At 29.6% G+C, this 24,339-nt stretch overlaps 5 protein-coding genes across 5 annotated transcripts; 4 read left to right on the forward strand and 1 right to left on the reverse strand.

Annotated features, from left to right (window-relative positions):
* Positions 1-15,523: 15,523 nt before the first annotated feature.
* J3458_012271 (uncharacterized protein) lies at positions 15,524-15,797 on the forward strand (the record flags this gene model as incomplete). The annotated part of the gene is made up of 1 exon (XM_066120004.1): positions 15,524-15,797. A coding segment is annotated over one exon (274 nt), but the record flags the coding sequence as incomplete, so codon positions are not given.
* A 9-nt stretch (positions 15,798-15,806) lies between these two features.
* J3458_012272 (uncharacterized protein) lies at positions 15,807-16,025 on the forward strand (the record flags this gene model as incomplete). Its single annotated transcript, XM_066120005.1, has 1 exon — positions 15,807-16,025. A coding segment is annotated over one exon (219 nt), but the record flags the coding sequence as incomplete, so codon positions are not given.
* Positions 16,026-19,232: 3,207 nt separating this feature from the next.
* On the forward strand, positions 19,233-20,965 carry mns1B_1 (Belongs to the glycosyl hydrolase 47; the record flags this gene model as incomplete). The annotated part of the gene is made up of 4 exons (XM_007817541.2): positions 19,233-19,462; positions 19,527-19,708; positions 19,763-20,356; positions 20,409-20,965. 4 exons carry the CDS (start codon positions 19,233-19,235, stop codon positions 20,963-20,965), a joined length of 1,563 nt encoding a protein of 520 aa, XP_007815732.2.
* A 585-nt stretch (positions 20,966-21,550) lies between these two features.
* J3458_012274 (uncharacterized protein) lies at positions 21,551-21,928 on the forward strand (the record flags this gene model as incomplete). The annotated part of the gene is made up of 1 exon (XM_066120006.1): positions 21,551-21,928. The coding sequence occupies one exon, from the start codon at positions 21,551-21,553 to the stop codon at positions 21,926-21,928; it is 378 nt and encodes a 125-aa protein (XP_065974952.1).
* A 109-nt stretch (positions 21,929-22,037) lies between these two features.
* On the reverse strand, positions 22,038-22,502 carry J3458_012275 (uncharacterized protein; the record flags this gene model as incomplete). The annotated part of the gene is made up of 1 exon (XM_066120007.1): positions 22,038-22,502. One exon carries the CDS (start codon positions 22,500-22,502, stop codon positions 22,038-22,040), a length of 465 nt encoding a protein of 154 aa, XP_065974953.1.
* Positions 22,503-24,339: the final 1,837 nt, after the last annotated feature.

Below are 24,339 nucleotides of genomic sequence, written 5' to 3' on the forward strand. Positions count from 1 at the left end.
ACTTTTAAATTTATAATAGGTATAATCTTAAATAAAATAATACTTTTATATATATTAAAATAATTATTTATATAAAGCCTTTAAAGAGTACTCCCTTAAATAAAGCTAGTTATTAAGGTAAGATAAAGCTCTTTAATTATTTCTATTAGTTTATTCTTAATAAGCTTAAAGATAATAATTTTTTATACTAGAAAATACTCTATTATTAGCCTTATAATATAGTTTTTATTTTTATTAAAATAGCTTATTTAAATAATTAATTTCTCTTAATTATAATTAATTACCTTAAGTGCGTTTATACTTTACTTATTTTATTATATAAGAGATTAAATTATATTTTATACTTTAATTACTTTAACTTTTTTAAGAAGATTATTATTATATTTAAAGAATACGTTATAATTTCTTTTTATAATTATATATTCTTTAAGATATATTTATATAAGTCTTATAATAATTACATTTAAAATAGGTCTTATATTACTTTTTATAAATAACGTTTATACCTAGCTTATAAGCCTTATAATTTTTACTATAATTCTTTATTTAAGTCTTTTCTTAAAAAGAATTACTTATCTTTAATTATTAAAATACGTATTAATTTAAATATCTCTTTTTATATTACTTTAAAGAATACTTTACGTATTATAATTAATTACTTTTATTCTTATAATAATAAAAGACTTATTAAAATTATTACTTATAAAGTAATTAAAAAACTTAATAAAAAGATAAAAAAGAACGCTAAATTTAAGGTATAAGTAAAATAAATTATATTTTATTAATACTTTAACTTTACTTTATATAATTAATTAATTTATATTTTATTTTATTAACTTTTATTTCTCTTTTAAGTACTTATATTATCTTTTCTTAATATTAATACCTTTTACTTCTTTTAGCTTACTTAATTTACTTTATAATATCTCTTATTAATTATAATTTATAAAAGATTTAAGTAATATTAAGCTTTTTAATAAGAAGTTTTATTTTAAAGTAATAAAGCTTATTTACTTCTCTCTTTATAATTAATATAATAAATTAATTTAATCATTACCTTTTTAACTTATAATTATTCTTATAATATATTAGATTATTTAATCTCTTTATACTTTTAATTATCTTAGCTTTAAGTACTTATAATTAAGGTTAATTATTAAATAATTAAGTTTATTAATAGTTAATATTATTAATTATAAATAATAATAAAATAGCTTTCATTTTTAAGTTAAAATCTAATATTCTTAGGCTTTCTTTAATTATAAAGAATTAAAATTACTTATATTAAAGTTATACTTATATAAGTCTTATATAATAATTATATAATTTTTAAAGTAAAATTATATATTTTTCATTAAACCTTTATAATTTTTAATATTAATTTATATAAGTTAAAATAAAGATAAGTTCTTAGGTTTTTAAGTTATTTTAATAATTCTTTTATTAGTTTACTTATATTTAATATAAGTATTATCTTATATATCTTATTTTAAGTATTTATTTCTTCTTTAATTAACGTTTTCTTACTTTTTAAGAGTACTTAAGTGTTATTAGTATATTTATTAATTTTTCTTCTTTTAGCTTTTATCTTTTACTTTAATTATAATCTTCTTTTTAAGATAAAATAATTAAGAATAATAGTTTTATCTTTAAAATAAGTATTTTTAGCTTTAATTATTTAATATATTTATTAAAATAAACTTATCTCTTTTTTTAATTATAATAAAAGGTAATTTAATTTTAAGGTATTATTATAAGTATTATTTAAGTGAAAACGTAACCTTTACCTTCTTATTTTTAAGCTTTTTTACTTAATTTTTAATTAAGTTAACCTTATCTTTAATCTTAATTATTTAATTACTTATATTATAAGTAAATTAACTTCAGTAAAGTCTTTTAATCTTCTTATTACCCTTTATAGTATTTAAATTTATCTCTTTTTATTCTCTTAATAATTAATTATTCACTATAAAAAATTATTAATTATTCTTATTAAGCGTAAACTTCTTTAAATAATTACTTAAAATTATTTTACTTAATATAACTTTATTTAACGTTTTAATTTAATAAGCTCTTAAAATAATAGTATAATTAATAATTTTAAATAAGCTATTTTATCTTATAATAAGTTTTTTAATTATAAATATATTAATACTTCTTTAAATATTATAAATAAAAATAAGGTTATTTAAATTTAATTAATCTTTATTTCTTTTAATTAACTTAACTTATAAGCAATTAATTTATTTAATTAATTTTCTTTTAAACTTATATACCTTTTTCTTAGCTTTTATAATATCTTTTACTTTTTATTATAATAAGTATACTTTTACTTTAAAGAGATTTTATTTTAATTTTATTTTATTTTATTTAATTAACTTTTAAGTAAAAAACTTAACTTTTAAAGGTAATATAAGCTTTTATTTATAAATAAAATAAAACGTAGATTTCCTATAAAATACTTAAATAATTATTTTATTTATTAATAATACTCTTATTAAATATTAATATTATTTTTTAGCTAATTCTTTTATTTTAAATATAATTAAAGTTAAAGATTAATACTTAGCTTTTATAATTATATTAGCTCTTAAGTTATATTTAAATATTTAAATTTTATAAGCCTTAATATTCTTAAGAGCTTTTCTTAAATTATCTTATATTTTTAAGCTATTATTATAAATAATAAACCTATAAACTTTAAATTTAATAAGTATTTTATTTAAAAACTTTCTTATTATTAATACGTTTACTTTATAAATTAATTTTACTTTAACTTAATTAATAAAGCTATACTTAACTTTAAGTAAGTAATAAAAATTATAATTAAATAATAAATATTAAGTGTTAATATATATTTTACTTATAGGGTTTTTAAGAGCTATTAGTATTAATATTTCTTATAGCTATTATAATATAAATTATTAGTAAGTTTTATAATATACTATTATTTCTTTAATTATATTTTATATTATTTACTATTAATACTATTATTTAATTACTTAATAGATTATTTTAATACCTTTATAGCTTACAGTTTCGTAAAGCTTTTTAATTATTAATTACTAATAGTTTAATTTATTAATTACTAATATTAATTCTTTTATTATTCTAATTAATCTCTTTTAAAGTTAATTATTTTCTATAAAGAATTACTTAACTTTTATTCTTAGCTTTTTATATTTATTATTCTTAAAATTAATTAGTCTTTTTAAGGTTAAGAGAAATCTTATAATTTAAAGATACTTTAATAAGTAATTTTTATACTTCTTTAACTTAAATATTAATATATTTAAATAAAAGTTAATAAAATTCTTTATATTCTCTTTAACTTTTTAATTTATTTAATTTAATAAGTTAAGCTCTTTTCTTAAAAGTTTATTTATAATTCTATTAATAGCTTTAAAAATATATTTAATTATAAAATTAAATAATAAGATATAATTAATTTATTTAATAATTAATAAGCTTAGTATATTATTAATTACTCTATTAATTTAATAAATTAAAACTTAAAAGTTAATCTTTAAAATAAAGTAAATATTATATAAATATATTTTAAGCTTTCTTAAAGTATAAATAATAGCTTTATACGTTTATTCTCTAGTATTATACTTTTTTTTAAGTTTTATTTATATTTTACTTTTATATCTTATTAAATAACGTTTTTCTTTAATAATTTATAATAAAATATATTTTTATTTTATATTATTAATATTAACTATTAATATAATCTCTTTATAATTCTTTAAGGGATTAAGTATTATAAGAATAAAGGCTTTTATTATTATATTTTTTAAGGTTTTTATTATTATTTATTAAGCTTTATCTTATTTTTATTTTATATTCTTTCTTAATAGTTTAATAATTAAGCTTATTATTCAAGTATATCTCTTAATTTATACCTTATAATAATTTATTAGCTTTTAAAAGAACCTTATATTCTTTTAATCTTTATATGTTTTTTATTTTAAAATCTTAAGTATTTTTACTTTAATAAGCTTTTATTTATACGTTTTATAAATAAATTTTATTATAATAGTTATTTAATAATAGAACTTTAATTTTAATATTAATATAATATAATCTATTAGCTTAAAGTTTATAAGTACTTTATTAATATTAATTAAATATTCTAGTATAAATTTTCTTACTCTTAATAGTATCTCTTTATTATTATAAGTAATAATAAGTTCTTTAATTATTATATTTTTTATAAAAGAAGTATATATATTTAATATAAGGTTATATGAAATTCTTTTTATAATTCTTAGAAGTTAAGCTATTAAGTTTATAGCTTCTTATAATAGTATATATAATTATAATAAACCTATTAATATAAAGATTATAATTATATTTTTACTTACTTTTATAAGAGCTATTTAATTATAGCTTAAAAGTAAGTTTATAATAAAGAGAATCTTATATATATTAAATCTTTTATTAAATTTATTTACTTTTAATAAAATATAAGTATCTTATATTATAATCTTATTATAATTAATTATTAAGAGAATAAAGTATACTTTTTTATTCTTCTTTCTTATTAAAAAGTAAAGGTTTTAATATAACTTATAGCTTTCTTTTAAATACCTATACTTTATCTTTTTCTTTAATAATTTAATTAATTTAACTTAAAGTTCTAATAATATAAAAATTAATTTTACTCTTTATACTTTATATTTAATTATTTCAATAACTTAAAAGAGTATAATAATAAAATTTACTTTATTATAATAAAATAAGTCTTATATAAGAGCTAGTTTATAGTTTTTAAGAATAGTCTTAAAAATATAAGCTTTCTTTAATTATAAGAAGTTTTTAACCTCTTTAAATACTTAATTAAATATCTTTTAGCTTACTTTAAATTCCTTTAATTATTTAAAGAATCTTTTTATAATATATTTTAAGAACTTATTATCTTTTTTAACTTAATCTTTAACTTATTTTTATTTCTTAGTTTCTTAATTATAATTATCTTTTAAGATTAACTTATTTAATAAAATATTATCTTTTAATTATACTTTATTAACTTTTCTCTTATATATAATATTTACTTAAAGATTAATTACTTATACTTTTTAAAGCTTTTTTATTATTACCTTTATTTACTTACTTTATTTTTAATATACTTTCTTAATTATTAAAGCTAATATTTTCTTTTCTTTCTTAATAAATAAAGAAATAAACTCTTCTTTAAGTTTTTCTTTTAATAGCTTATAGAATTTATTATAAGTATTAAATTCTTTATTAAAAGTTAAAGATATATAAATAACTCTCTTTTCTCTCTCTTTTAATATTTTCTTTAATATTATTATATTATTTCTTTTATTATAAATTTTTATCTTTTTAATTTTCTTAATTAAATTATTAATTAAGATTTTAATAATATTAGATTTATAATTATAATAATTAACTTATATATTAACGTATATAAAATTATAAGATACGTTTAATAGTTTAACTTTACTTTTATAAAGTCTTAAACTTAAGAATAAGTTTATCTTATTATTTATAATTTATATAATAACGTTAATTATTTATAAATTAATTAATATAAACCCTTTTTTATATATTTTAAGTTTATTTTAGCTATTAAAAGCTAAGTAAGTTAACTTATCTTTAATATATTTAGCTATTATTAGATTTATTTTAGCTTATATTATAATTATTTAATTATTATTTAATACTTATTTTAACGTGTTAACTTACTTAAATTAAATAAAGCTTATATCTTATTATATATTTTTTATATTTAATATAATATAAGTAACGTTTAATTATATTTAACTTTATTTAATACCTTAATATTAAATAAATAATAGTTTTTTACTTATATATTCTCTTATCTTCTTAACGTTTTTTAATTACTAGAATTAAATAGTTTAAAAATTTTAATATTTTTATTATAAGTAAGTAAGTTTTTAATTATATTATATTAATTATATTTAATACTTTTTATATAATTAATTCTATTACTTAAAATATAATATATATAATATTAAACTTATATTAAATAAGTAACTCTTTATTCTCTTTATTATAATTAAATAATATTTAAGTAAATCTTATAAATAATATACTTAAAATTAATAAAATATAAATAATATTTAATATAATATATAAATAAATTAAAGTTTATATATTTTTAAGATAAAGATAAGTTTTTATTTTCTTATATATATATATAATTTTATTAAAGAATAAAATTATAAATATATTTTTTATAAGCGTATATATTTTTAAATTTACTTAAAAAGTAAACTTTATATTAATAATATTTTCTTATAAGCTATTATTTATTAAGGTATATATAAGAGAAGCTCTCTTATAATTAAGTTACACTTATAAGTATAATAACTTTTACGTATACTTAAAAATCTCTTTAAGCTATAAAATTAAGTTTACTTAAAAGTTAATCTAATAATTAATTAATTTAAGTATATTTTAAAGCCTTTTTATAAGTAATACTTAAAGTTTTACGTTTATACTTATTAAAAGTATATTACTTTCTTTATTTAAGATTCTTATTACGTTTTACTTATTTTTAATATAATTCTTTATAATTAATATTATATTAAATATTAGAATTACTTAATTTAATTTTAAAGTATTTTTATTTATAAATTTAATAGGTTTCTTTAAAAGAGTTATTAATTTTTTATTATATTACTTAACGTTATTAATACTATTAATATAATTATTAATTTTATTTCTTATTAAAGTTATAAGGCTTAAAAGTAATTAATATAAGTCTTTTAATAAAACGTTAATCTTTTTAAAGAGTATTTCTTTATATAATTATATTATAATTCTTTTAATTAAATAATTTCTCTTTGTTTATATTATTTATACTTACTTATTAGCTTTATCTTTAATAAGTTTAATTATTTTTAACTTAACTTTATTATTTTAAGCTATAACTTTACTCTTTTTATTTTTATTTTTAATATTATTTTAATTATCTTTAAGCTTTACTTACTTATATATATTTACGTTTATTAAAAGATTAACTTTAAATTTAAAATTATAAGCTTAAGCGCTTTTTATTATATATATTTTAAACGTTATAATTATTATAATAAATAAAGGTTTAATTAAAGGTAAATTATAAGAATTACTTTTTCTTAATACTTACTTAAATATATTAATTTACTTTAACTTCTTTTATAGTATTTTAATCTTTTTTTATAATATATTTTATTTCTTTAATAAGATATCTTTAAAGCGTTTTACTTAATTTAAGTATATATAAACGTATACATTTAAAAATAATTTAATTTAAAGTATAATAAGCTTTCTTATATAACTTTTAATAATAAAAAACTAAAATAAAAGTTATAATAATATTATATATTCTTATACTTTAATATTAATTATAAGAATACGTGTATTTACGTTCTATTAAGTAAAGTTAAGTAATTAATTATACTTTAAGTAAGAGTATTTATTAAGGAAATACCTTATATTATTATAATAATAATATTAAATCTTTTATTATTCTTTTATATAAATATAATTAATTTTAAAGTAATTATTAACGCTATTATTATTTAATTCTTTATTCTTAAATTAAACATAATTAAATTAAATTAATTTTTAATTACTTTAATTAAGCTTATTACTTTTTTAAGATAAGTTCTTTTAATATTATTTAAGTTACTCTTTTAAATTAATTTACCTTTTAACTTACTTAATTAACGTAATTTTTATTTTTTTAAGTTACTTTATAATTTTATTTATTTAATTAAAAGAAGAATTAATAATAAAGTTAAGTTCTTTACTCTCTCTTTAATTCTTATTTACTTCTTAAAATATAAATTTATTTTAATATAAGCTTTACTTCTTATAATTATTTAAGTTACTCTTAAAAATATCTTTTATTAGTTTATAAATAATCTTTAAAGTATACTTTTAGTTTTAAAGTAAGTGCTTTAATTCTAGTATAATTAAGTTATAATTTATAAGCTTAAGCTTAACTTATATATACTTATTTAACTTACTTTAAAGTATAATATACTTCTTTAAAATAATTTTACTTTATAAATACTCTTTCTTATTTATAAAGCTTATAATTAAATAATTAAATAAGGCTTTATATAAGATATTTAATTAAAAGATAGATTTTATTTACGTAAAAGATTTAACTTTACTTTATAAACTTTAATAAAGGTATAATTAATAAAGAGTCTTAAAAATCTTTCTTAAATCTTAAGTATTAAGACTTTTTAGCTTATTTATTATAATCTTTATTTAATTTTAATTAATTATATTATATTATAAAAGAAGTTTCTTCTTAGCTTTATCTTAATTATTAATAATTATAAGAGTTTTAATATATATTCTTTTAAGAGAAGTAATATTACGTTTTAATATTTTTATTTACTTTTTCTTTAAAATAATTAAGGTAATTATTTTCTTCTTAAATTTCTTTAAGAAGTTAAAGATATTTTCTTTATTAAAGAGTTTAACTTTAAAGGCTTTTTAAGATATAATTAAAATTTCTTATTTACTTAAAGCTTCTTTAAGAATTTTAATAAATCTCTTTAAGTTAAAGCTTATATTAGTAAATAAAGTAAGGTTTTATTAGCTTATAGCTTTAAATAAGTTTCTATTATAAGTTATAATAAAATTAATTAATCTTAAAACATTTAACTTTTTAATTATAAGCTCTTTTTTCTTTAAGTTAAATTTTTAAAGAGAGTATTATTAATAAGAATATAAGTTCTTCTTAATAACTTCTTATTAATTAATAATAAATAAATTAATAAAATCTTTTCTTTTAAATTCTTCTTAACTATTTAATTAATTATATTTAAGAGATATTTATATTAGTTTACTTAACTTAAAAATAACCTTTTATATCTCTTTTAAAGATAATTCTATTATAAAGATAATCTTATAAGCTAAAATAATAAATATTATAACGCTATTTCTTATAATTAGCTATAAGATTATAATTACTAGAGATATTATAAGGAATATTATATTCTTTTAATTAATTAATTAATTCTTTCTCTTTTTAGTTCTTTTTTAATTAATTTAAGTTATTTTAATAAAAGTTTTCTTTTTAATTATAAGTTTATTAATATTTTAAGGGTAAGTATATTCTTATTTTAATTAAAGACCTTTAAGATAACTTATTCTTTTTAGCTTAATTATAATAATTTTTATCTTATTATAATTTCTCTTTACTTAATTAAATAATTTAAACTATCTTTATAATTTACTTATAATTTCTTTCTTAGTTTTAATTTATTTTATTATAATTATAATTCTTTTATATTCTCTTAAACGTAAATATTATTAGGCCTTTATATCTATTTAAATTCGTTTTTATAATAATTAAAAAGTACCTTTTATAAGAGATTAAATAATTCTTTCTTAATAAAAATATTACTTAAGTAAAACTATTATTTTTATTAGCCTAAACGTAATATATATATATATAAGTAACTTTATACGTGGTATTATAATTTAATTACTTTTTAATTCTTATAACTTACTTCTTAAAGCTAATAAGATCTTTAAATAAGTAATAAATTAATTTAAATAAAGTAATTAAATGCTTTTAAAATACTTATAATTTTAATTATATGTATTATAAGCTTTAGCCTATTATAAGTGTAAATAAATAATTAAATAACTTAAATAATTTAACTATATAATATAAGCTTATATAAGGCTAATTAAATAACTTAATAAAACATTAATAAAAGATCTTATAAACTTAATTATAAAGGTAAAACTTATTAAATTAAAGACTTATACGTGTGCTTATTCTCTTATACTAATAACGTAGCTACAATTAAATGCACTATTTAACTTCCTTTAATTTATAAGTATAAATACCACTATATAATAGCTTTAATTAAAAGAGTATTAAGTTTTCTTTTCTTAATCTCTTTAATATATATTAGTTTAGTTTTCTCTTTTATAAAATATTCTAGTTTACGCGTTTATTACTCTTAAGATATACGCTTTTACGCAATAAAGGTAACCTTTCTTTACTCTTTAATTCTTTATTAATTACTAGTATTAGTTTAACTTTTAATTATATTAATTAAGGTATAATTTTCTTTAATATTAAGGCTTAACTCTTTATAAGTAAGCGGTTAATTAAGCTATTATTTACTTAAAGAGCTTATTTAATTAAAGCTTTTTACTTATTTAATTTTAATTATTATTTATTCTTAAAATAAACTATTTTTATTATTTAAAAAGATTATACGCTTAAAAGCGCTAATAATATTATATTATTAAGCTTAATAATATTTAATAATTTATTACTTATAGGTTTCTTTAAAGTTAATTATAGTATATAAAGGCTTAAATTTAATTATAACTTTAACTTCTTATTTTAAGTGCTAGATTAAGCTTTTACCCTTAAGCTTATAAGTATATTAAGGCTTATCTTAATAGGTTTCTTATTAAAAGTTAATATTAAGTTAACCTTTTTATTTAGCTTATTATTAATTTAAATAAACTTAACTTAAACGATTAATTCTTTTATTAGAAGCTCTTTTAAGCTTTTAACGCGTAAATTATAAAATATAAACTTATTAAATGTAATATTTTAAGTTATTATTACCTAGCTAAGTTAGGCCCGCAAAGCATTAATAAGAAAACTACATTTTCAATTTTCAAAAAAGCTTAAATAATTAATAATAAATCTAATAAAATACTTGAATTATAATAATAAATACATAAATTAGCTAATATTATAACCAATTAGCTCACATAAAAAGTGGGTCCTTCTAGCTTATTATAAGCTTAAAAACTAGATTATGTAATTTTCTAAAAACACACTACACTATACTACACTATAAAAACTATAAAATGTAGTTTTTTAAGTTTTAAGCTTATAATACTATATAAGGACCTACTTTTTAATATAAGCTTATAGTATAGAATTTATACTAGTTATCCGTAAAACTTATAATTTTATAAGTATTTTATTAGATTTAATATAATTTTTTATATTCGAAACTATAAAAACTATAAAACTATAAAACTATACTACTTCTAATGCTCTAACTATACTATACTATAAAAACTATAAAATGTAGTTTTTACAGTTCTAGGCTTATAAGAGCTTATAAGGACCCACTTTTTTATGTTAGCTTATAGTAGAAGATTTATACTATTTATTCGTAAAACTTATAATCTTATAAGTATTTTATTAGATTTAATATAATTCTTTATATTCGAAACTACAAAAACTATAAAACTATAAAACTACACTATAGCTAATACTTTAAGTTAGGGTACTTAAATTTAATAAATATTAGTAGTAGAGTAATTAATAAGGTAATTAATATATTCTTTAAGACTTATTTTATATATACGCTTATTTTAGCTAGCTTTATAATCTCTTTAAAGTAAATATATATAATAGTTATAAGTATATATTATACTTTAATTAGGCTTTAAGTTAATTATATACTCTCTTATAAGTAAGTAAGTGTTAGTCTTAAATTATAGTTTAAGGTATTTAAGAGAGCTTTTTTAATTATAAGCTTAATTTAAGCTTATATTATATAAGAAGATAATAGCTTAAACGCTTTTTAATTATAAGTTTATAAGAAGCTTTACGCTATTAAGCATTAAATTTAAGCTAATTATAATTTATTAGCTAGCTCTTTTAACACTTTTATTTAGCTTATAAGTATATAATAATAAGTATTTAAGCTTAACACCTTACGCTTTTACCTAGTATTTAAAGATTAAATTACCTGCTATTATAATTATAAATCTCTTGTTATCTTATATAAATTTATATATTAATAGCTTAAATTACCTTATAATTTATCTCTTAAAATATATAATAATATTAAATATAATAAGTTATTTCTTATTTAATAATAAATAATATTATATTATCTTAGAATATTTATTCTTAAATATTAAAAGCTATTTTATACTATTATAACTTAACTTATAGTTTTAAAGATTTTAATATACTTATTAAAATAGTTTTAATAACTTATACTTTTTAAGTTATCTTAATATAACTTAACGTACGTAAACTTACGTATATGTTTTATAATTAATACGCTTAATTTCTTTAATACATATATTTTTAATATATATTAATAGCTTAAATAAAGCTATTAATTTTAAATAGCTTAAATAAAGGTAATATAACTCTTTAAAGTTTTCTCTTAGCCTTAAAAGGTTATAACTTAACCTTTAATATCTTAAGTTTTATATTCTTATTTTATTTACTTTAATAATTATAAATATATTAAGAGAAAAGCTTATTATTATAATAAATACTTTAGGTTTAAGAGAGTAATTAAAAAGTAGCTTATATTTAAAAAACGTTAAGTTATACTTTTAAATTAATAGTATTAAAATTACACTTTATTTTATAAATTTAAAGTATAATATATTATTAAAACTATAAACTTAAGTACTCTTTTCTTATAAGTTATTAATTAAAATAATATTAACGTAAAAGTTTCTAATTATACTAATATCTTTAAGTATTAAATTCTTAATTTAAGGTTTATTTATATTATTTAAAAGCTTTTTAAGTATATAAGTCTCTTTTTCTTAAATTAAAAAGATACTTATACTTATTTTTATAAATTTACTCTTAGTTTTCTTATATAAGTTAAGCTTAAAAAGATTAATATTATTAATAAAATATATAATATTATAATTATTAAAAAGTATACTTAAAGAGAGTAAGTACTTACTTATACTTATAATATTATAAATTTTAACGTATTATTTATAAGCTTAACGAGTAAAGAGATTAATAATAATAATATTAATACTTTCTTTTATTAAGTATTTTATCTCTTTAATAGTTAAGCTTTTACCTTATCTTTTCTTTATTATTTAAGCGTATAGCTTATTTTATTACTTACTCTTATAATATTCTTTTATCCTTTTATAATTCTTTTTCTTTAATAATTAACTAAGCTTTAAATCTTTATATTTAATAATTATATATTATAAAATCTTATAATTTTTTACTTATTATTTATATCTCTTTAATTAATTACCTATTAAGTAAAAGTATTTTAGCTTTAATTAACCTTTATTATTATTTTTATTATTTTTTATTTACTCTTTATTTTCTTATTCTTATACTTATTAAAGCTATTTCTTTTAATTAAAGCGTTTCTTAAGTATTATATATATATCTTTAATATTATTATACTTATACTTATATATAATTATAAGTATATAAAATATTAATTTAAAATTATAAAGAGTATACTTATTTTTAATTTCTTAAGCTTTATTAATAATAATTATATTAAGTATAACTTTAACTTATTTAAGCTTAAAGTAAGCTTTAATTATATTAAGAAAATTATAAATAATATTAGTTTCTTTAATCTTATTAATTTTATTATTTTAAGCGCGTATATAAATCTTATTTTATTTTATATATTATTAGTTTTATTTAATATTTATATAATAAGCTTTATTAAAGTATATTATATATAACTTATAAGTTTTCTCTTATATATTAAAGTTATATAAGATAAGTTAACCCTTAACTTCTTTAATTAATTACCTTAAAGTATAATCTTTTAAATATTAATTAATAAGGTAAAGTATAATAAATTTATAAATACTTAATTTAATAATATATGTAATTTACTTATAAATATTACGTGCTTTAATCTCTTTACTTACGTAAGCTTTAAGCTTATTATTATATTATAATTATATAACTTAAAGAGTATATAATATAATAAAGTTATTCTTTATTTTAAGTAAAGATTATTAATTTAATAATAGGCTTATATAAGCCTTTATTAAAGTAAGTTAAAGAAAAGTAAGTAATATATTAATTAAGTAATTTAATTAATTAAAGTTTATAATATTTTAAAGCTTATTAACTTAAGCTTAACTCTTTAATACTTTATATTAATTATATTATTAACTTAAAAGCTTTAACTTAAGTTTAATAAATAATTAAGTATTTATAAAAGTAATATTAATATTTATTAAATATATAAATATAATAAAATAAGTATTAAAATAATATCTTAAATACTTAATTTTCTTAAGTAAAAGTTATAAGAGATTTAAAGTTCTTTTAAGCTTATAATTATTATACTTTAAAGAGTATTAATTATATTAATAATATATATATATAAGTTTATATTTAATTATAAAAGAGAGAATTATATACGCTCTTTTTATAAGTACGCTTATTATTTAGGTTATTTACTTGTAGTTAAGGGTTTACCCTTATTTAATTATACGTACGTAATTAGTACCCGTAATAAGTAACCCATTCTAACATAATTCGTCCCACGCCCCACATTAAAGGTGGTGGTAGTTAAATTACCGGCAAGAGAGGAGCTTTCTGAAGCTGGCCAATAGCGCTGCGAGCCTCCAAATTGGACATGCGGAACACTGCCCATCAGCTACTTGTTACAGCTTCGCCTCTTCAGCGAAGCTGCTCACGAGATAAATGGCTGCATTGTCGCATATGTGCCTAAGTTAGTGATAATTTCGCTTGCGGTGGTGGGTCGCCCGGGCGGAAAAGCCATGGCCTTAGCCGACCCTAAAAGCCTGACTATGACATCGGGAACTTGTGCCAAGAGATGCAATCGAATAATTTATTCAAACTGCGTTCCCGCCTCCCGCACCAGCCATTTCCGAAATGATAATTTGCTGGTACATAGTGCGGGGTAGCCCGATGTTTGCCGAGAAGTCCGTTTCCCCTCAATACGGATCAATTACTTGACGCCGCGTCAGGCAATTGCAGGTCACGGATATATTAAGCGTAGCTAACAAGGTAATCTGATCGCCTGTCATTCCCTGTCATTCTCGATAAAAGCGACCCTCATCATATTGATAATACTATAAAGTGTACCAATAGCTCATGTCCAGACAGGCACCATGACCCACAATGAAAAATCATCTTTCATCAGCCATGATTGTGTCAGCCACCATCCTCTTGGGGCCGGCTCTTACTACTTTGGAAATGACCTCGTTGGCTGGCTCTGCGCGCAGATACAAGAGGACAAGGTTAACATATTCATCAGCGCTTAACCCAACTCGTCTCCTCACATGGATAATCTGTGCAACGTAGGCACAGCTTTTGCGCTGGGTAAGCTGCTTCAAACCGCCGGAAAGGTTATCATTGTCTCCTTCGACGCTGTGGATACGGCACCCGCGCCGCTTCAAGAAGCAAAGACATAAATTGACGGGATCACGTACCAGAGGAGCCTACGCTGGACCAGTGCCGGGGAGCGCTATCTCCACCAGTTCCAAGAAGTTCTTGACCAGCTCTCCCAGCTCTCGGGTGTCCCGTACCAGGCAAGGAAACAAGCTGACATTCTGCGCAATTGTGAGTCAATGTTGGCTCTTCGTGGCATTGTTGCAGAGGAAAAGGAGCTTGGTAGGCTCTTTTCCCGCAAGAATGGCTGCATTGGTGTGAGGGCAGCTTGTCCAGTAGAAGGGTGCGGTCTGGCCGACAAGGAGGGTATCCGCAATCGGTACTTAGAAGACAGCATCCAGTTCTATTGTCCAAGGCATGTCCAAGGCATGGCGAATTCTTCCCAAGTCTCTACGACCCCCAGGACGTCTCCAAGCTGGAGCTCAATACACCAATGCGAAATCTGCTTCGCAACAGGCTGTTCGGTGCTGACCAGACAGCACACTGGATCCAGGTAGTAGGTGCTGATTATGCTGGTTTTTACCAGGAGCAGCTGCTCTGGCGACCAGTCTCCAACAATCCACCGACGAAGGTTCCCCTGATTGTTTACAGCCCTGCCATTCTAGACTGGTCCGGCGCGAAGCTGTCTAAGAGCTTGTACGTAAGTCAGTCAGCTTGTCACTATCTCAAAGGCACGGAATTAGAGTACATGCTAAGCTACGAGTTGCTGGTGGCGAGTAGCTTTACACTGGATCACATCTTTTGCGTCTGTTATGACTGGGTCAACCAACCATACAAACTCTTCCGAGCGTACTCAATCTACCATCTCCATGACCTCCTTTCCGCCGTGGCTCAAGAAAAGGCGTCTACGACAATATCAACTACATAGCATTTAGACATGGCCGTAAATCTGATAACTATAGTTGAGCAAATATTTTTGTGTCAAGGTACTGTTGTTGCGCTAAAAAGAGCAAAAAGTGTAGGCCTACTGAAATCGTTTCAGCAGCTTTAATCATACCCTCGTAGAAGGCGTATGTAAGGGGTAGGGTTAGTAATGGCAGACGCTGGCTGGGGGTTACTTTAGGGTAGGTAGTGTTACAAGAGTTACAAAGTAAAATACATTTACCTCAAACTACATCCGAAATACATAACTCGTAGAGTGGTGTCCCCACCTATTGGTTGGTTAGACATCAGTTGGGCGAACACCTGGTCTCTGCTTCGCAATATTTAGGAGTGGAATAAAGATCTTGTGCTTTAGGTCGTTATTTTCGGCGCTTTTATTTTACGAAGTCTGAATCCACCCCAGCGAATTATTCCAAGTAATCCACTCCCAGGACTTGCATTTATCAGGCTCTAATAACTAAGGTTCGTCACTATCGTTCTCCCGAACACAAACGTGGAATAGAGTGATGTAGTGCTTAGTGTCTTTGGGCATGAAGTTTTTAATAGCGGTTAAGAACCGGATATTAGTAACTTTAAGACCAGTCTCCTTAAGCAACTCACGGGCAGCACATTCCTCGGTCTCCTCTCTAAACTCTAGATGGCCTCCTAGAAGGGCCATTATGCCAGCACCATGAGAGCCCTTACGTCGGCCAACGAGAAATCGCGGGGTTTCCCGGTCTTCATTCTTTGAGGCCAGTACAAAAACTGCTACCCCAACGCGAACCTTGGGTATAGATGTGGCCATTGTGGGTTCTCCGTAAAGCGGCAACGGCAACGAGTCGGGGGCTAAAGTCACTGGTTAGCGGTTTGTAACTCCGGTGAGTGAAAATGTAGAGTGTATAATAAATAATTACAGTACCAGCTTTATAGTTATGTAAGTAAAAGTGTCTTGTTAAAGTATAAATGCGGGCGAGGGGGGCCACTAGAAGTCAAAACTCCGCTACATTTACATGAAACCGGAAATGCTATGAAAATAGGGTGAGCCCATATGTTCTTAAAATGTAACACAGCATACAATCTAACGCAAAATCATCGCCAGGTGGAGTCTTGATAAAGTGTGGTATTATAGCAAAAAGCAGGACTTCACGTTCCATGTGGCGATGAGTTCTGCTCTCTTTGAATGTGGCAAGGCGGACTCTCTGAATCCGTTGTCGCAGTCGCAGTCTATGCTAACGGCAGTCTTTTCAATAGGACTTGGGCTCTTGTGCTACGCGTCCTCCTTCTCGTCGAGTAATTACTGCATGCCAAACGGGCATTGATTCGGAGCAGGAATCGATACGGGACCCGGTCAGCGATACACTGTTTAGTATCGTGAAGTGAGTGAGGTACGCATCTACAACGCAATGACCGTCATGTCTCGGCCAAAATATTGCCTGAAATTTGCGGGGCGCAATGCAGGGACACGATTTGAAGCCACTCTAGACAGGGCTGTCGAACTCTGAATATTTCATGTTCCTGCAATATTTGGTATTGACGGTTTACTTATCTCCGGCTCTTGTGATTAGACAAGGCATACCACGCCATGGTGGACTCTATTACCAAAAACGTTTCTCGTACTTTCCGAAAAATCAATAGTCTGTGAAGAAACAAATGGGAAAAGATGTAGATTGGATTTCTGGATGATAGTTATGAAGATGGGCCGACTTTGTGGAGGAAGTGTTGAAGATTTTCTGCCTCGAACATTTGAATGCAGGCAAAGGAATCTGCAAGCCTCAAAATTTAGAAAGTAAGGAAACTCGGCACTACAGTATCAACAAAGAAGCATAGGGCCCCGAATGACTGAGTGCCAGACTTGAGCGTTTTGTCTTTTCAGATGGAAAGGCCCCCCCTCTGTTGACCAGACACCTGTATCCATGGCAGCTTGTCGCTGAAAATCTGGTTGTCAGGTTCCTCTTCCGCTCGGTGCGCCCTTATTTGAATGCTTGCCACAGTTTCGGGTGCCTGTTGCCAACTTCTTCCAGAGACAGCATGTTGTCCGTCGTCTAGGATGCACATACCAGCGCACTGTCTTGGGAGCAGAAACTTGGATCGGGTCACCGGGTTGCCGTTGGCATGAGAGTTGTGGAACCCCGGCATGGTTGAGACTTGGAGCGCTGGCGTGGACAGAGCCGATTATACCCTTATTCGTGGTCTCGCGTGTAATGGGAGTCTATATTTAGCTAGTTGAGCAATTGAGTGTTGGCAGAGAAGAGAAGGGCCTAACATGAGGTGTTTTTCTTTGATTGGGGTAATACCAGAGCCAACAAGAGAGCGTCGCATGAAGACTAGTGATGGTTGCTTGGTTTTTTCTTTCTTCCATAACGCAACAAGACGCAGATGGGTAGTCTGGAGCAGTTTGTTGGTTGAACGAGGCACACAAGGATACAGTTGCTGGTCCATGTCCGGCGGCTTCAGACGCCAATTTAGCGTCGAAACTCGTTGCTATTAACTAAACCCTTGCCTTGGGCGCCCTGATTAGAAGTGTTTGTAATCCCTTGGCAGGACTGACTCCTCATTGGGTTATAGTTGTGCACTAAGAAGATGATCTCTTGGCCTCATTCCAAGTGTCATCATGTGGCTGACCTGCAGCTCCCGTGATCCCTGACTGGAGCGGCCCTGTGCCCTGCTGAATGCCACTCATGCACCTTGGATGCATCAAGGCTGGAGGCGTTCCACGGAGCCATCTCATCCCGCAGACATGCCCATGTGCCGCCTCCAACTCTAGGCAATGAAACGCCATTACTCGTAACGGCCCGCATTTCCCCTTTCGGCCGGTGGGATCCCGTCCACAAGGTGGTATCAAAGCACCCGTGCCACTCATAGAACCTGTGATGCTGGTCGCATAGACGACGTGATTTGTAAACTCAGACTCAAAGGCGGGATGGGTTTATTGAACAATGCAATGGATGCAATGCTCCCCTCGGCCCATCCAGGCCCTATGTTGCATCGAGAACGTCTTGTGGCTTGACACGGATAATGAATGCAGTGTCTTAGAGTAACACCCCGGGAAATTGTGATGCCACCACGCGACGCAGCATCTTGGGACCTTGGCTCACTTAAAAGGGCCCTTGGGATCCCCAAACCAAATATTATCCTTGAGTGTGCATTGGTTCAGAATAATTGATGCGGCAGGGCTTTCACAGGTCGCGCGTCACTGCCACTCATTGACGCCATCATGGTCTTCAAAATGCTGTCCCCGTCGGCGTGTGCCGTTGCCGCACTTCTCGCCAGTCCGGGACTGGGAAATCCAACAAGGTCGCTGCTCGAAAGAGGCGCAACAGAAGCCGACACCTCCAAGGCCTCACAAGTAAAAGATGTCTTCCGCACGGCGTGGAACGGCTACTACGAACACGCGTTCCCTCATGACACTCTTTTGCCGCTTACCGGCGGTAACTCGGACGACAGGTGAGGATTTCCCGGGGGTCTGTGAATATTTCCAACGCGACCATGTGGCTAACAGCAAATGCAGGAACGCATGGGGTGTGACGCCGATTGACTCGTTGAGCACGGCGATAGTAATGGAGGAATCCGGCATTGTCAACCAGATTCTCAAGTACGCGGCCACAGTTGACTTTACCACCACCAAGGAAGAAAACTCGTCAATCTCCCTGTTTGAGACCAACATTCGATACCTCGGCGGACTACTAGCCGGTAAGCCCTGTTTCTTCCCAGACCTGAGCATTGTTTGCGCTAACCATCCCCAAGGCTACGACCTGTTAAAAGGCCCCATGAAGAGCCTCGTCGACGACACCAACACGGCACATGTCGACGCTCTCCTGAAACAAGCCACGTCGCTAGCTGACAGCCTCAGCATTGCCTTTGACACGCCTAGCGGCGTGCCTGACGACGCCGTTTTCCTCAATCCTACCCGCCGCATCGGGGGCTCAACGTCCAATGGCCCGGCCGGGTTCGGCACCTTGGTCCTCGAATGGACACGCCTGAGCGACCTCACGGGCAACAAGACGTATGCGCAGCTTGCCCAGAGAGCCCAAGGCTACCTCGTCCATCCGGCCGGGGAGCCCGAGCCATTCCCCGGCCTGATTGGATACACCGTCTCCATCGAGGACGGCAAGTTCCAAGACCAGAGCGGCGGGTGGGGAGGCGGCACCGACAGCTTCTACGAATATCTCATCAAGATGTTCCTCTATGATCCGGGCGAGTTCTCCTTCTACAAGGACCGCTGGGTGGCGGCCGCCGACTCGACCATCGAGCATCTCGCCTCGCACCCCACGAGCCGGCCGGACTTGACGTTTTTGGCGGGATACGACGGACAGACGATCGACCACTGGTCCGGGCACTGTAAGTGAGGCCATCGTCGACCCCAAGTAGGTATACGCTAACAGGCGCCCAGTGGCCTCCTTTGCCGGCGGCAACTTCATCCTGGCGGGCGTCGTGCTCAACGAGTCCAAATACACCGACTTTGGGCTTGACCTCGCGTCCTCGTACTACGAGACGTACAAGCAGACGCCGGCCCGCATCGGCCCCGAAGGATTCCAATGGGTGGCAGCCGATGGGGGCAGTCCGCCCAACGACGACCAGGCCGGCTTCTACAAGACGGCTGGGTTCTGGCCCTCGTCCAGAGCGTACATCCTGCGGCCCGAGACCATCGAGAGCCTGTACTATGCGTACCGCGTCACCGGGGACAACAAGTACCGGGACATGGTCTGGGAGGCCTTCACCGCCATCCGTGACCGGTGCAAGGCCAACTACGGCTTCTCCGGAATCAGGGACGTGATGCAGAAGAATGGCGGGGGGCAGGATAACTTCCAGCAGAGCTTCTTCCTGGCCGAGACGCTCAAGTACTCGTATCTCACGTTTGCGCGGGATTCTGCCGTGCAGTTCCACGGACAGGGTGGGAACGAGTTTGTGTTTAATACCGAGGCCCATCCGTTCAGGGTGCGTCGCTAGATGGAGAAAGTCAATGATTTGTTTTTTTTTCCAGTTATGTAATGGATCTGGTATAAAGGCATAGGGAAGTGATTCGTTTTATAATTTACATGATAGATCTAGTATAAGTCATACAGTTTGGAAACTCAAGGCAAGAAGCTTGTCTGATCTTCAGTTGCGACCGGTCAATCATGCTCTCAGCGGTACACTTGGGGCAAACTTGTATGCCGCATCGCAATGATGGAAAGCAATACGAAGACGCGGAATTAGGGCGGGGGAGGTGGCGGTTTGACTGCGCGCATAGTTGTCGTGAATTTTTCTCAGGATTATTAACGCGTCGTCTCATCTTTGTCTTTGCCGAGCCTTATGAGCAGGCATGAGAAGGGGGATCGCATCCTTGCTTTGCCAAGCTCCAACTTGAGACGACTCGCACGTTCCACCTATCCATAACTTTTAACCCTGGAGCATGCTGAAGAAGCTTTGAAGTAAGCTATGACGAGGGCAATAGGAAACAAACACTTTGGTTGATCAGAGCCAAGCTCATCGTCATTTCCATGCTACAGAGCGCCGGACTCCCAAAACACGCACCGAGTCGATTGCGATTGAATGACAGTTGGAGCTAACAGCACACTGCCGCCCCTACACAGCCAATGCGCGCGACTTGTCCTTCAGTTCCTGCATCCCATCATCGTTGCCAAAGAGCAGGGCATAAAAGGCCCTGGCGTCCATCCTCACAATCTGCGTGAATATGCCTTCTACCCGCTGTACCTCACTCGCCTCTGCGCCTGGCGCGGCCGTCTCCCCCATCAGATCCTTCATCACCGCTGTCCAGCACACATGCTGCGTAGTCCAGTTGCCGCAATCGTGTCGCAAGACATTGCGCTTCATCGGAGCTCCTTCGCGCCGCATATGAAATCTGCGAGCCGCGCCGTCGGTGGGACAATGGCGATTTTATACGGCACGTCTCTGGACTGGATTCCTTGACGATTGCGAGACGCGGCTCGTCGGAAATCCTTGACGCGTAGTTCCAGGATCCTTCACACTCGGGCGAAATGCAGTCGTCCTCATCGCTCCCGTCAGGGTCGTACTTTGATTACGGATACAGAGAATGCATGTGGTCCGTCGTGATGAAGTCTATTCGGTGATTTTCGAAACACGTCAACTTGGGCAGTTTTGAGTCAGTGTCGTCCAGAATGTGCTGCATCAGCACTTGGTGCGCCGCGTCGAGGACATCTTCATACTCGTTGCGATAGACGCGCTGCAGCTCCGCCTCCCACTTGTCCGCGAGGTCAAGCAACGCGCGCAATTCCGAAATCAAAGGCCCCATGGAGATGATCCTGCCCAGGCACGTCGTCGCAAGTTCGACAGAAGACGCCGCCCACTCGTCTCTTCCTTCGGCGCGCAGATGGTCATAGAGGGACTGGCTGCCCGGATTGTGCTGGAACTGCACAACGCCACTGAGGCTCTGCATCTTGTCCCCTCCCAACAAGTTCCTGAGTAGTTTGCAAAAGGCTGCTTTTTCGTCATTCCTCTCTGCCTGGAGATTCCTACGGCCCATGAAGTGGACCGTGTCTGCCCAAACGTCCAGAACGGATTTGCCGCAGTCAATCGGAAAGTCACGGCCGTCGACTGACAGCCCTACAAGGCCGTAAATCTTATCCCTGGGGTCCTTGCACAGGGCATCGAGGTGATTTTCCAAAAGTTCAAATGCTTCTTCAGAGAGCAGCTACCGCTGTACTTGGTCCGCCTCATGGCCTGTAATGCAAGGGGACCAATGTTTTCCTTGTTCCCGGCATGCTTCTCAACATGCCGCACAAAGCAATCCCAGTCCAGCGGTCCGACACTGCCGAAACAGACCTGAATCTGGCGAGCTTTTCCTACTCCTTGAGAATCCACACCCGCTGCCAATATTCATCGCCGCTCACGTCTTGTACCGCTTTCTGGAGATGGCTGTCGACGTCAACATCGACAGTGGTGTACTGTGTACCCAGCCAAACAAGCACAGATGCAGCGCGAGAGTAAATATGCGGCATGATTCGCAGTTGACGACTCTTCTCGGGGATGTCTTTCTTTCTGGTTGATGGACACGGCGTCAATCCAGAGCGGACAGCCGCGCGGGTGAGCGTGAAGATATTGCAGAGCCGCGTGCAGGTTTTCCGTCACTGTCACGCCGACGCCGTCGACGATGATGGTCTTCTGAACAGACTCATCGCCCCAACGGAGGATAGAGCCTCGTACTTTCGTGGCGGAGAAAATGCGGCGACGTGAAGACTGCAAACGAGGTATCCTTGCTTGCTCGACTCGGGCTCAATGGTGAGAAGCCTGATAGTGTCTGTTGAGGTGCTCAAGGGTCTTCGGAGGGAGCAACAAGAAGCTGTCCTGTGGCATTCACAGAGGCCGTTGACGACATTGTGGGTGAGTGTCGAGGTTTGAAGTTTCGTGTCTCGCGTGTCTGGCGAGCCGGTTGAACTTGCTAGTTTGTTACACCAGGAACAACAATACTAAGGAACGAAAATACTGCGCCCTGGCATCCAAACATAACGCCTTAGATGCCTGTTGTGTGCATGAAGATGGGTGCTTTGTAGATCTTCAGGCCGCTGAGATTGCTGGACACCGGCGACAGCTGAAAGATTGCGGCATAATGAAGTGCAGCATCTGGCCAACGAGTGAGTAAACCGTTCATGGCAACAATACGCGACGTACCAAAGGCCACCAACAGACACATCGCCTCAGCGTCGGGGACTATAGCCATCCTGGCGTCAACTTTTCAAGAGGCATCCATCGTAGTTATGGTTCAGTAGCATCAGGCCTTATAAACACAGGGATAACAAGCGAAGTGGTCCGTCAAAAGTTGTCAAGTAGCTTCTCTTCACAATCGACGACATGCTTTCCAAAGAAGACCATGTGTTTGAGCCTGCGCGACCTGGGGTGACTCGACACCTCGAAGGCGGTAAATGTATCGCATCGCTCACGAAAGAGGTCCGGGGTGGGTGGTGACCTTGATAAGCTGACGGTTGAAAAGTCAGGGCCAGCTGAGTACCAACGGAAGACAAGGCGAGGCAAGTCGATCTTTTAGAGAAACTGGGAGCTTACTGAATGCTCCATTAAATCCAGCGAAACTCCGAGCTCGCCTCGTCATTGGCCGTGTTCCTGTAGAAAAAGCACATGCGCAGCCACCTCGTCTCCACATGGAATTTGAACAAGCCCAAGCTCATGCCCCGTCGAAAAAGACCCTGCGTCGCTCGTCAAATCCAACGCAGGTTGGGTCAGATGCGTGTAAGTCGGCGCGGGACCCGGGGCGAGCAGCATCCCATCTGGCCATGAATATAAAATGGGAGACTCTATTCCTTCACCCCGAACCACAAACTCGACAAAGATTTCTTCCTTCTATACTA

Source organism: Metarhizium acridum (genome assembly GCF_019434415.1).
Source record: "Metarhizium acridum strain ARSEF 324 chromosome Unknown scaffold_255, whole genome shotgun sequence".
NCBI lineage: Eukaryota > Fungi > Ascomycota > Sordariomycetes > Hypocreales > Clavicipitaceae > Metarhizium > Metarhizium acridum.